The 13,814-nt window shown below is 36.7% G+C and overlaps 2 protein-coding genes across 3 annotated transcripts; one reads left to right on the top strand and one right to left on the bottom strand.

Annotated features, from left to right (window-relative positions):
- Positions 1-3,924: 3,924 nt before the first annotated feature.
- LOC117613036 (heavy metal-associated isoprenylated plant protein 3-like) lies at positions 3,925-6,311 on the bottom strand. Of its 2 annotated transcripts, XM_034341681.1 has the most exons (6): positions 6,195-6,311; positions 5,952-6,057; positions 5,455-5,675; positions 5,236-5,323; positions 4,950-5,141; positions 3,930-4,916 (listed from the first exon to the last, which is right to left on the bottom strand). In XM_034341681.1, exons 1-6 carry the CDS (start codon positions 6,201-6,203, stop codon positions 4,594-4,596), a joined length of 939 nt encoding a protein of 312 aa, XP_034197572.1. In that variant the 5' UTR covers positions 6,204-6,311; the 3' UTR covers positions 3,930-4,593. The 2 variants fall into 2 exon arrangements, with proteins under 2 accessions (XP_034197571.1, XP_034197572.1); XM_034341680.1 differs by having other exon boundaries at positions 3,925-5,141.
- Positions 6,312-8,411: 2,100 nt separating this feature from the next.
- Positions 8,412-9,956, top strand: LOC117613032 (the record flags this gene model as incomplete). The annotated part of the gene is made up of 5 exons (XM_034341675.1): positions 8,412-8,528; positions 8,724-8,891; positions 8,987-9,200; positions 9,500-9,608; positions 9,716-9,956. Coding segments are annotated over exons 1-5 (849 nt in total), but the record flags the coding sequence as incomplete, so codon positions are not given.
- Positions 9,957-13,814: the final 3,858 nt, after the last annotated feature.

Here is a 13,814-nt window from a genome sequence, read left to right as displayed (position 1 = left end):
TATATAGTGTAGCGTATAGATATTTGCACAACAGCTTGTTCAGTGGAGTTGGATGGAGCGCATCTCTCTTGGCAAAAGGGCCCGAGTTCGATGCTCCTTGAGGTTGTTCTACTTGCTTCCTTTTTTGATATTATTTTTGCATTCAAACTTTACATAATTATAAAATTTAAATAAAATAAAAAAACAGAAAGCCTTTTACAAATAGGCAATGTGAAGCTTAATTTAACCACACCAAAGGAGGAATTTATATGCTATACATATATCCCCCAAAGGTTCTTAAAAATAAAATAAAAAAGGTTTTCTCCTTCAAGAAAAGTACTTTCTTCATTCAAAACACCATGAAAAAAGCTTCATGACTTCTTCTTTCTCTTAAATTCTGATTTTCTGGTAAGTAATCATCATTGTTCATCAATTTCTCTTTGGTTCTTTTTTCAATCCTTTGACAATTTTTGTTATTCTTTCAATTCCAGGAATTTGAACACCAAAAAAAGAAAACCCTAATTCCTGAATTCATAAAGACCACTCAAAATCAAATAGTCATATTCAAATCTCAATTCGAATTCAGGTATGTATCTAAATTTCAATCTATTCCATATATTACATGACTTATATTATTAAATTATTATCATGTTGATGATTGGTTGTATGAGAATATAGTTTGTAGAAATATTTATTTATTTCTTGCTGGGGTTTTTGTTTACTTCAAAGAAGTTAAATTCATTGGATGATTGCGATTTGAAGAATAGTTGTAGTCATCTGGAAAGCATTTTGAAAAATGACAAGTTTTCTGACATTGATGGGGAGGATTTATTTATTGAGTTGAAAGTTTTACGAGAGCTTTTACCAAAAGAAAATACCACAGCTATTGCAATATTAAATTTCTTGAAAAGATTAAATTGTTTTCCAAATGCATTCATTGCATATAGAATCCTATTGACTATTCCTGTTACTGTTGCATCTGCAGAAAGAAGTTTTTCAAAATTAAAATTGTTAAAATCATACTTGCGATCAACTATGTGGCAAGAAAGATTAAATGGACTAGCTTTGATTTCAATTGAAAGTGAACTTCTTGAAAAACTTGATTATGAACATTTGATTGATGATTTCTCTTCTAAAAATTCAAGAAGATCAATTTTCAGACATTAGTATTGTACTAGCTGTGTTTTTTTTTTTCTTCTGGGGTAAAAGCTCTCGTAATAATTTTAATTCTTCAAATAAGACAGCAAATACAATGTGAATGATTTTTGGATAATCAGGTATGTTTTTGTTGTTGCTTTTGTGTTTAATGCAATATAATCTAATTTGTTAATGACATTTGTGTGCAACTACTCTTTAATTTGTGATTGCCATTTTTTTTTTTCTATTAAACACAGATTGCTTATTGGAGGCAGCAAGAGACTTTATAGGGGCACAAGGAGCTTATTTTTGTACAAAACATTTAACTTTATCAAATGGAAACATTTAAATTTTTATGAGTTTGATTTATGATTGTCATTGCATATTTATTGATGGTGAATTTTAGTTATTGAAAAAAAATTGTTTATGACATTAAGTTATGACAAATTTTTATAGTATTTTCGTATTAGATTATGCGAGGCCCCAATTCAAGTTTCGCACAGGGCCCTCAAAATCTCAGGGACGGCCCTGGTGCCACATGTGTTGGTATCCAAAAGTTGGTAAACAAGTTGGTGCCCGTAGCGTTATTGATATGCTAAAGTCATGTAATTAGTTGGTTGCACTCAAGAAATATGAAATAAAGTATCTTCTCCCAAATATTGAGAGTTTTATGAGTGAGGGTCCATCACCTTCCAACAAATTGGCATCAGAGCCATAAGAAGAAGTTTAGAAGATGGCGAACAATTCGATGGCTCCATTTCAAGTTCCTCTGCTGACCAAAGATAATTATCACAATTGGAGTGTTAGAATGAAGACTTTGATTGGTTGCTATGATGCTTGGGAGGTCGTAGAGAGAGGTATTGGCGAACATGGAGATTAAGCAAATTTGAATAATGCCTAGAGAGAAGCATTGAAGGAAACAAGGAAGAAAGACAAGAAGGCACTCACCCTCATCCATCAAGCCTTGGATGACAGCACATTTGAGAAGGTTGCAAATGCAACAACGGCAAAAAATGCATGGGAGATTTTCCAGAATTTTTATAGAGGAGTTGATAAAGTAAAGAAGGTGTGGCTCCAAACCCTTAGAGAGGAGTTTGAAAGCCTACATCAAAAGGAATCCTAATCAATTTCGGACTATATGTCAAGAGTTCAAGCCAATGTCAACCAATTGAGAAGAGATGGAGAAGAAATTAGTGACACCCATGTAGTTGAGAAAATTCTTCGCTCATTAGATTCAAAGTTCGAGCATATTGTTGTTGCTATTGAAGAGTCTAAGGACCTGGAGACTATAACGGTTGATCAACTTTCTGGATCATTGAAAGCTTATGATGAAAGATTGAAGAAGAAAACTCAAGAACCAGTTGTGGAGAAAGTCTTACAAACAAAGCTTACTTTACACGATGAAGAAAGCTCAAGAAGTGGAACAAGTCGTGGTCGTGGAAGAGGAAGAGGTGGCAGAGGAATAACAGGTGGAAGAGGAAGAAGAAGTGGCAGATGTGATTTCAAGTCAAGTCACAATGAAGGAAAAGAACAAAATTCGTATTCATCAAGAGGATGTGGAAGATGGAGCAATACAAATCAGCAAGGAAATTTTAGGTATGATAAATCACAAATCCAATGTTATTCCTGTAAAGGCTATGGGCATAAAGCTTTTGAGGGCAGAGGTGGTGGTGGAAATGTCCGAGGGAAGTCCAATTATGCAGAAGCAGACAAAGAAGCCACTTTGCTGTTGGCCTACAAATGTGAAGAAAAAACTAGAAAGAATGGAGAGTGATGGTATTTGGACACTGGAGCAAGCAACCATATGTGCGGAAATAAAGATTTATTCGTTGACCTTGATGAAAGTTGGGTGGCAAGATCACTTTTGGAGATGATTCGAAGATTTCAGTTCAAGGCAAAGGTAAAATATTAATTTGTTTGAAGGATGGCAGCCATGAATTTATTTCAAATGTTTATTATGTGCCTACTATGAAGAGTAATATTTTGAGTTTCGGCCCATTGCTGGAGAAAGGATACAATATGCAGTTGATTGATTGTAGTCTCTCAATTAGAGATGAACAAAACAAGTTAATTGCTAAACTTCCAATGACAAAGAATAGGATGTTTTTGCTGAATATTCAAAGTGAAGCTGCAAAGTGTCTAAAGGCCTGTTTCAAAGATCCTTCTTGGCTATGGCACTTGAGATTTGGGCATGTGAATTTTAGTGATTTGATTTTGTTATGCAAGAAAGAAATGGTGAAGGGCTTGCCATCCATCAATTCTCCATATCAACTATGTGAAGGGTGTCTACGTGGGAAGCAATCTAGAAGAAGCTTTCCTCCTCGAAGCAAGTACAAGAGCAAGAGAGCCATTGGAGCTCATTCATGCAGATGTGTGTGGCCCTATAAAACCAAGTTCGTTTGGTAAGAATAATAACTTTCTTCTCTTTATTGATGATTATAGTAGAAAAACTTGGGTGTATTTTCTAAAAGAAAAATCTGAGGTGTTTGGTTCATTCAAAAAGTTCAAAGTTTATGTTGAAAATGTTAGTGGCTACAAGATCAAGGCTTTGAGGTTCGATAGAGGAGGTGAATTTACATAAATTTTTGTGAAGACCATGGGATCCGTCGTCACTTGACAGTCCCTTACTCCCCGCAGCAAAATGGAGTCGTGGAGAGAAAAAATATATCAATTCTCAATATGGCTCGAAGCATGATGAAAAGCAAAAATATGCCAAAAGAATTTTGGGCTGAAGCTGTTGAGTGTTCTATTTATTTGTCAAATCAGTTTCCAACTAGAAGTCTTTGGAACAAAACACCCCAAGAAGCATGGAGTGGAAGAAAGCCCAGCGTGTTTCATTTAAGAGTTTTTGGGAGCATTGCCTACACACATGTGCCAGATAAGAATCGTTCCAAGCTAGATGACAAAGGGTACAAGCTTTATAATCTAGAGAAGGAGAAAATTATTATTAGCAGGGATGTTCATTTTGATGAAGAAGGCATATGGAATTGGGAGGCTCTAGAGAAAGATTATAACTTATTTCCTCTCTTGGAAGAAGAAGACAATGTTGAGCAAATATTTGAAGAGCAGCAACAAACTCCACCTCCATCACCACCATCAGTTCATAGAGATTTCTCATCCCCATCATCCTCATCAAGTGAAAGCTCAAATGAAAAAACAACACACTTCAGAGACCTAAGTGAAATTTATGATGTCACAAGTAATCAAAATGATTTGACCTTGTTTTGCTTATTTGCTGATTGTGAACCAATAGGCTTTGAAGATGCAGTGCATGACTCGAGATGGAGAAAAGCAATGGATGAAGAGATAGGTGCAATCAAGAAGACAACACATGGGAGCTTGCTGTCTTGCCTAAAAGCTAAAAAACAATTAGAGTAAAATGGGTTTACAAGGGTAAGAAGAATGCTAAAGGAGAAGTTGAAAGGTATAAGGCAAGATTGGTTGCCAAGAGATACAACCAAAGGGTTGAAAAGTTATTTACATCCCTTGAAGATAAGGAATGTAAAAGTGGCTTTGCACCCCTGAAAATACACGCTCACTGTGGATGCTCATAGTGTAGATGTCCTTGGCCAAGTGGTTGTACATCACTAGTAAACCAAAAACCTCACAGCACATTAACAACATTTTTTCCCCCATTTTGAGTGCCCCATTTTGGTAACCATATCCATGACGATGTACCGTTCGATATGAAATTTGTCCAAACCCGTACTGACCCGCTGGATACTTCATTTTGCCACCACCATTGGCCTCATCTTCCTCTTTTTTCTTTTCATCTCCACGTCCACTGCCACCGCCGTTGCCTTCATCTCCACGTCCACTGCCACCGCTGTTGCCTTCGTTGCCGTCGTTGTTACCGTCATCGTCGTTGCCTCCAACTTTCTTCCTTAGTGGCACAAGTGGCGGGCGTACTGACACAACTTCTGCATACATGCGGGCCCTCAAACGCATAACCAATTCCACCACGTCCATTGAACCCGTCACTGTCAACAAACCCTTCTCCATATCCACGCTTACTGAATCGCACCCTGTCCACGTTACCCATGTTAAATAATTAAAAACAAATTCATCATCGTCGAAACGACGCCGTCGCATAACGAGTGGTGGAATTTATAACCTCACCTGTGGTACTTGCAGCAATCTTCACAGCCCGCGTCGTGCGTTTTTGGCGTTGAAAGTCCAACTTCAAAACCGCCGTCATCAACGGAGCCTACACAAACCAATGATCCCTTTAATTAATAAAAGCGATTAAATTTTTTGAAACATGAAAGAAATTAAATTTTTGAGGCAGGTGCGTAGAAAAAGACGGGCACGTTAGGAACCAATGCGCACTACACACACTTCTTTGGCTTTTTCGTCGTTGTCTGTTTTCTCAGGCTTCTTTTTCTTGGTGTCGTTGGCGTCGTCTCTGTTGACTTTGTTGTCCTTTTTGGGCTGGGGAGAGACGAGGTCGACCTTATTCTTGGTCTTGGTGGCCAGCTCGTCTCTCAGCTTTGTGGGGTCCACTTTTCCGACCACCGTCCGCTTGTTCGCTTGGCCCTCAGATTTCATCGACTCAGCGCCTGTGTTGCATATATAATACACACAACTTAAAAACCATCCCAGAAATTAAACCCAAAAAAATTTGAATCTAGATGCGTATGAGATTCAACCCATAAAGACTAAAGTAGAAAGAAACAGAGCATAATCTGAATCAAATTCCTTTGGAATATTACTTTTTCCATGCACCAAAATAGAGAAAATAAAAAGAAGACAATTTCATGAGGAGTAAAGGGAGATCAGAATCTCTGAACACAAAATCGAAGGAAATCTGATAAACTGAGGTTGAATGATTTTACCTTGAAAAGATTTGACCCATTTGACAATCTTAGAGGCGATCGCCTTCTTCTTCTCACCCCCGTCGTTGTTCTTGTTCTTGTTCTCGACACCATTGTTGTTGTTCTTCTGCATGAAACCCAAAAACAAACACCAAAACCCATTTCTCAAACACAAACCCATCGAGCAAACGCAAGCATATATAGAGAGAAAATAAGGCCTAAACCAAAAGATAGAGAATCAGAGGCGGATGAATTGGGTCTCACCTTGGCCATTGTGAGTTTTTTGGCGGATGTATGTGTAATTTGTGAGTGGAGAGTAGGAAACGTGGTGAGGGTAGTGGATACTTAAAGCCGAGTGAATTACTCACTTCCTCAACCGGTTTATGCCTTCTATGAAGGTGATGATGGAGGGTGTGATTTTATATGCATATTTAGGCATTTGCGTAGATGAACTTTTTGGACATGGGAGAGAGAAACTTCTTTTAATTTTGGTGTACGTTCGGTTGGGTTGTGGTGGGCTCTGCTGATTCAAAAGCTGAGAACGCGCTTTGTGAAAAAACAAAAACATTATATATATATATATAAGTTATTATTTCTTGGACTACTGTAGTCCAAGAGATTTGGAGTTACTCACTATTGGATGTAAATTCAACGGTTCACTCACTCTTGCACTCTTTTTAAGAAACTTTTTTAAACCATTAGATTAACATATAACGATGAGTAACCACAATCTCTTGGACTCTTGTGGTTCAAGAGATCAGGACTAATATATATATATATATATATATTTATATGCATACAAGGTGCTTTTTTATAGGGGTGATTACCGAAAACTCCATCGAACCGGACCACCAAAGGTGGTTTGGTTCAGTTTTTACACTGGAAAATTGAAGAATCGGTAAAAAAAAAGGCCGAACCGACCATGAACTAGGTTGGACCGGTTTTAATTGGCTACAAACCGGCGAAAACCAGACCGAACTGAGTAATTTAATTATATTTTTAAAAAAATACGTAATATACGTGTCAAGTGATGATTCGTCGAGCGAAAACTATTTCCTACTCTATGTTACACCGGATCGAGCGAAACCCTAAAACATTGCTTCGATTTTTTTTCTCCATTTTGCCTCTTCTCCTCTCAGACTCTCTCTTGTCGCTGCTCTTTGAATCACTCTCGGCTCTGTCTTCTCCTTTTTGTCTCTCTTTCTCTCTTTCTCTCTCTCTCTCTCTCTCTCTCTCTCTCTCTCTCTCTCTCTCTCTGTGTGATGATTTTTCTCACCTGATCACTCAGTCTCTTAGTCACTCTCTCTCTCTCTCTCTCCCGCTCTGACTCTCGTCTCCCTTAACCAGTTTCGCTCGCTCGCTCTCTCTCTCTCTCTCTCAGCCACTCTCGGTCTCTGTCAGCTGCTCTCTCTCAATCTCTCTCGCTCTCTCGCAGTTTGAGGTATTAATATGTGTAAACCCTAATTAAAAATGTTAGGGATTTGACAATTTTTGTTAATTCTTTTTATCTAATCTAACTCTGTTGTGATTTTTGGTGGACAGAATTAATTTTGGGATCATAGGAAACGATTGGCTTGCTCTAGGTAATTTCTCTGATCTGACTCTGTTGTTGTTTGATTTATTTCTGGTGTTGTTGTAATTTCTAATAATATCTAGGATCATAGAATTGATTTTGGGACAAAAGTGATTTTTTGTTGCTGTTTGATTTATTTGTGTTTTTCAGTTGTTGTTTTATTTATGATTTTTTGTGGTAGTTTTATTTGTTATTTATGATTTCATTTCGGATTTTGGAAAATTGCATTATTCAATAATGTGATTTGGCAGATATTGAGTAATAATTTAAGTTCTATGATTATTGTAATGTCACACTAAATTTGGCAGCAATTCACATAGGCTAAAGGCATGAATAAGAGGTTAGAAAAGTGGAATTATTAAATAATGTGATATTTGTATTTTGGTTGCTGCCTTGGCAGATATGCAATATTGATTACATGCTTATTGTTTTTAGTTATTAAAGCACCAAATATTTGTATTTTTGTAGGGTATTATTAATTTAATGGAAGCAGAATCTGAAACCCCTGTTTCAACTAACCCACCACCACCATTAGCCCTTCCACCATTAGTCCCTTCACAATCAGCCCTCCACAATCAGACCCTCCATAATCAACCCCTAGTACTTTAAGAAAAAGAAAGCCTTGTAAGAATGCTTCGGGAGTTTGGGATCATTTCACAAAGATAAAGTGTGAGGATGAAACTAGTGAATCTAGATGCATATGCAAGTACTGTAAAAAGGACTATGCATGTGATGGTAAAAGGAATGGTACATCCACTTTATGGCACCATTTGAGAAGTCAATGTAAGAATTCTCCATTGAGACATGAGAAAAGACAAAAAGTCCTTTCATTTGAGGGCCAAACGAAAGGGGGTAACCTAGTAGCACATGCATTTAGTAAAGAGAGATGTAGAATTGCATGTGTCAAGATGATTATTCGGGATGAGCTTCCATTTAGTCATGTGGAGGGTATTGGGTTTCATGAATTTTTGAAGGAGGCACAACCTAGATTTGATTTGCCATCTCGTACAACAATTGCTAGAGATGTATGAGATCTCTATCAAGAGGAGAATGCTAAAATCAAGAGTGTCTTAACACATAATGCACAAATCTCTCTTACCACCGACACTTGGACGTCCATTCAAAATATCAATTACATGGTTCTCACGGCCCACTTCATTGATGATGATTGGGTCTTGCATAAGAGAATCCTTAATTTTTGTGTCATTCCTAATCATAAGGGGGATACAATTGGTAGGCTTGTGGAGGCATGTTTGAATGGATGGGGGATAGACAAAGTTTTCACCATATCAGTTGATAATGCTTCCTCCAATTATGGATGTAGTAGCTACATGAAGAAGATGTTAGAAAAGTGGAATTCACTCATAGGTAATGGTAGTTTGTTGCATGTGAGGTGTTGTGCACATATTACAAACTTGATTGTAACTGAGGAATGAAAGAAATTCATCAATCTATTGAGAGTATTCGCAATTGTGCTAAGTAGATTAGGGGGTCATCCCAACGGTTAGAGAAGTTTAGGGCTTGTTTGGAGATGGAGAATGTTGATACTAGAACCATGGTTCCTTTAGATGTGTGCACAAGATGGAATTCAACTTACATGATGTTGGAGAGTGCTTTTAAGCTCCAAAAAGGTTTTGAGAGGATGCAGGAGGATGACCCAAACTTTTTGGGGTACTTTGAGGAGTATGAAGCTCATGGTAAGGAAAAGAAGAAAAGAGTTGGGCCTCCAACTTCATTGGATTAGGATAATACAAAGGTATTTGTCAAATTTTTGAAAAAGCTTTATAATGCTACTTTGAGGTTTAGTGCATCAAAAACTGTGTCTTCTAATGCCCCACTCCATGAGATATGTTCTTTTTTGGAGGAGATAGACACAATGATGAATGTTGATGATGCTGTTATGTGCAAAATAGCAACAATGAGGAAAATAAAGTTTGATAAATATTGGGAAATGTGAATAACATCAACAAGTTATTCTTTGTGGCGGTTATTCTAGGTCCTCGATACAAGATGGAATATGTGGAATTTTGCTTGGGTGACTTGGTGTCCGATGAAAATGGGGTTAATGACATGTCATTGGAGATCAAGACACTTTTAAACAATTTGTATGATTACTATAGAAAACAAAATCCAACTGCTACCCAAGTATTTCATGTAATGCAGAGAGTAAAGGATCATTGCATGTGAACAATGATGTTACTAAATCATCAAGGTTACAAAAGTTCTTGAAGTCAATGAGAGATAAGGATGTTGTTGAGATAAGAAATGAGATTGATAAATACCTATTGGAACCTCCCGTGAATCTTACCAATGATGAGTTCAAATTGCTTGATTGGTGGAAGGAGAATGCTACAAAATTTCCAATACTTTCCAATGTTGTAAAAGATGTATTTGCTGTCCAAGCATCAACTGTGGCTTTGAAATGTTCTTTTAGTAGGGGTGGGCACGGTTCGGTTTGGACCGGTTTTTGCCTCAAATTAGAACCGATCCAGTACTATTTATCCGGTTTGGTTCAGTTCGGTTTTAATTAAAAAAATCAAAAACTGTCCGGTTCGGTTTTGAATCGGATTATAAAAATTATTATTATTTAATTATTTTTTAATACAATTCTCAACTGAAATATTATTTTTTTACTTGAAAATTAACAAATTATTCAATTTCATATAAAAATAAATATTAAAGTTAGAAAAGAGAGATATTTTGAAATTGAACTTGGATAAATATTAGTTTTTTTTAGTGAAATTGAAAATATAGCATTAAATATAAATATATATTGAAATTATATATTTTTTTAATTTGACCGGTTCGGTTTAGCCCGGTCCAGTTTTTAAAGACATGGAACCGGATCCGAAACAGGTCCAAACCGGTCCAGTTCGATTTTTGACCGGCTGTTGACTTTTTGGTCAACTCGATTTTTTTCCGATTTGGTTCGGTGTGGTTCGGCTCGAATTTTCGGTTTGCCAGTTTGAGTGCCCACCCCTACCCTTTAGGAGTTCATTAACTCCAAAAATCGTGGAGGCATTGATTTGTTGTAGTGATTGGTTAAGGGCGGAGGAGTTTAGCTACTACAAAGAACTCGCATTGGAGGAGTTAGATTTCTACCAAGCTTTGGAAAAAGTGAAAAAAAGTTTTCTTTCTTTTCTACATTAATCATAATTTGTAGTTTCTTTGTGTTATTAATTCATATGTTTACTAACTGTTTTTTCTTTCTTTGTGCAGAGGTGCAAATCTGATTTGAATATGAAACAACTCATGGAATTGTATGTGTATATGTAATGGAAATTTATTTGTTTTTATTTGGATTTTCTTTTGAATTTTGCAAATATGCAAATTGTGATTGAGATTACTCTCACAATTTGCTATGGACTGTAATTATTAATTTTTGTATTTGGAGATGTGTGGTGGATGATGATTTGCTATGGTTTTAAGGTTTTTTTAAGTATTTGAATGATGAAAACTTTAGATATGCAGAGTTGGAAAAACTGGAAAAACTGTACAGGAATTGTCAAAACTTGAATTGTTGAAATCTGACCAAAAAAACAGAATGGGCTTGGAAATTTTTTTTTTTTTAAAAAAAACCTTCAATTGTTGCTTTTGTTGGGCCTCGGCAAATACCCAAACCAAACCAACCTAGCCCACCTAACTCGGGTTTCGACTTAACCCAAAAATGGGCCTAAAAAAGAGGTCCACGGTTTAGCATTTGGGCCTGCAAACAAGGCCTGATTCGGCGTGCGGTTTGGGCCCATAACCGGCCCAACCCAACCCGTGATCAGCCCTACTTTTTTATTACAAAATTGAAGTATGCGGTTACATTATGTATTTGTGTTTTGACCATCGAATCTTCATCAATTGTCGTTTGTTTAATATCTCACCCTCTTTTTTTATATTCAATTTCCTCTCTTTCTTTCTTTATTATTTTATTTTTTTGGTGAAACAGTGGTATAAAGCCCCAGGACAAAAAGAGAAAAAAAAACCACTAAAAAATATTAATCATACGGGTCTTTGTAACCCCTAACGAATCATCCATCAACAGCGGCCCAAGCCAATCCGGATTTTCTTCAAGAAACCAGTAACCCAGGTCACTGTCGTGGCCCCATCAATCAGCTACGGCGTCCTCTCTCTGTAAATGTGTTGAAGTTTACTTCTTGGCATTTGGCGCAAAAGTCTTTTGCAGCTGTTAACCAAGCCAGTAATAGGATGATAGTTGTTCAGCTTATTACTCAGGATAAGATTCACGGCAGTGACAGAATACATTTCAACAACAATATCCATTATTCTTTTTTTAATGGCTAATTTTAGACCTAAAAATAAACCCCACAGCTCAGCTTCAAGGATTTGCCCTTTCCCCAGGTTGACAGTAAATCCACCAATCCAGTTACCTAGGTCTCTAATAACTCCTCCACCTCCAATGGAACCAGTGCTTTTCTTTAGAGATCCGTCAACTTTTAGCTCCAAGAGAACCAGTGCTTTTCTTTAGTGGTCTCTAATAACTCCTCCAGCTCCAATGGAACCAGTGTTTTTCTTTCAAGGATTTGCTCTTTCTTTATTATTTTTCCTACTTCCTCTTTTCTTTCTTCTTTCCTCCTCTGCTCAATCTCTCTCTCTTCTTTCTTCTCAGCTCTGTTCTCTCTTCCCTGCTCCCTCAAGCCCATGTTTTTTTAACTCCTCCCCCCACTCACAAACCCATACCCATTCGACCAAAAAAAAAAAGAAAAAAACCAAGACTAATCAAATAATCAGGCTGATCTTTCGACAAAATGTTCCATTGAAAGCCATGGCTATAAAAATTGTGAATTCAAATTGTTCTCCGACTCCGGGTGCTTTGGGTTTTTTTTTATAAGATGTTTAGGTAGTGTAGAGTTGGTTCAGGAAGATAACTTTTTGTTTGATCAAGTTAAAGTGAAGGGTCATTGTGTTCCAAATAGTTATAGCTATAAATGTTTTGTTGGAGGCTATATCTACCTCTAACTCAAGTTCTGTCACGTGCTTAGTGGAATTGCTTAAAGAAGTGGCTACGTGTTTTTTAGTTGTTGAATACTTATAGAGTTGTGTTGTAAAGAAAGAAGAGTGGATGAAGCCCACATGCTCTAACATTCAACACCAAACCAAATCACACACCCACCAAACCAAATCACACACCCACCAAACCAAGCCATTTGCTTTGCCTATAAATAGGCATTCTATTTGCTTGTAATGTAAGATGAAATGAGAGAAGATGAAGATAAGAAAGAAAGAGGGTGAGTGTGTGAAGAGAAAGAGAGCAAAGAGAAATTCTCCTAGAGAGAAAATTAGGTGAGCATACATATTGTAAACACTAGAGTTGTAACCACATTATGTTATGAATGAAAGGTTACTGTTGCTGCTCTCCGAGGACGTAGGCATAGCCGAACCTCGTTAAATGCTGTGTCTCATCTACTTTACGTGCAGCTCAATATTCGCTCATATCCCCATTCATTTTATAACACGTTATCAGCACGAGAAGCTCTCAGGTATAATTTTTGTGTTGCACTATTATCTATACTACTAACCATTATGTTGATGTAAGGAAGAAAAGTAGTGGAGAAGTTGTGGTCTGCTAGAGAGATATACGAGCAAACCAACTGTAAGGATAAGCTCTATACCTCTTACTTTTTCTATTATTTTATTATTTCTCTATATTTTTAGTGGTGGTTTTTATCCCCACATTTATTTTATTTATTGTATGGTGTAGGTTTATTACCCATACAACAATATCTATTTAAAAGGGTGGTGCGGGTTTATCGTCCACGCCTTTACTTTTATTTAAATGTATGGAGCAGAATTAGTGCCCATACAAGCACGTTTACTTTATCATAAATTTACTTTTACTTAAAGTATGATGTGGAATTAACCCTCATACTTTATGAATTTACTTTACCGCACATTTATTTTTATTAAAAGTATGATGTGGAATTAACCCTCATACTTTATGAATTTACTTTACCGCACATTTAATTTTATTTAAGGTATGGTGCGGGATTAACGTCCATACAGCAATTTAATTTATGAATTTACTTTACCGCATATTTAATTTTATTTAAAGTATGGTGCGGTTTTATCGTCCATACCAGTAATTTATTTACTAGCAATTTATTTTATGGATTAATTGTGCTGTATGATGAGTTTTTATAGTATGCAGATCAGGACCAGAAGTTCCTTGATCCTCATCATACAATTACATCAGGACTTGAAGATCCTTGATGATGATATTGATATGAGAGCTGGCAGTCTCTCCGGTACTATACATGTAAACAAGAGATCGGACTTGAAGATCCTTGATCCTTGACATGTAA

The sequence above is a fragment of the Prunus dulcis genome, unplaced genomic scaffold (genome assembly GCF_902201215.1).
Source record: "Prunus dulcis unplaced genomic scaffold, ALMONDv2, whole genome shotgun sequence".
In the NCBI taxonomy this organism is placed as follows: domain Eukaryota; kingdom Viridiplantae; phylum Streptophyta; class Magnoliopsida; order Rosales; family Rosaceae; genus Prunus; species Prunus dulcis.
Note: the sequence above shows the minus strand (reverse complement) of the source record. Positions and strands in the feature narration are given on the sequence as shown.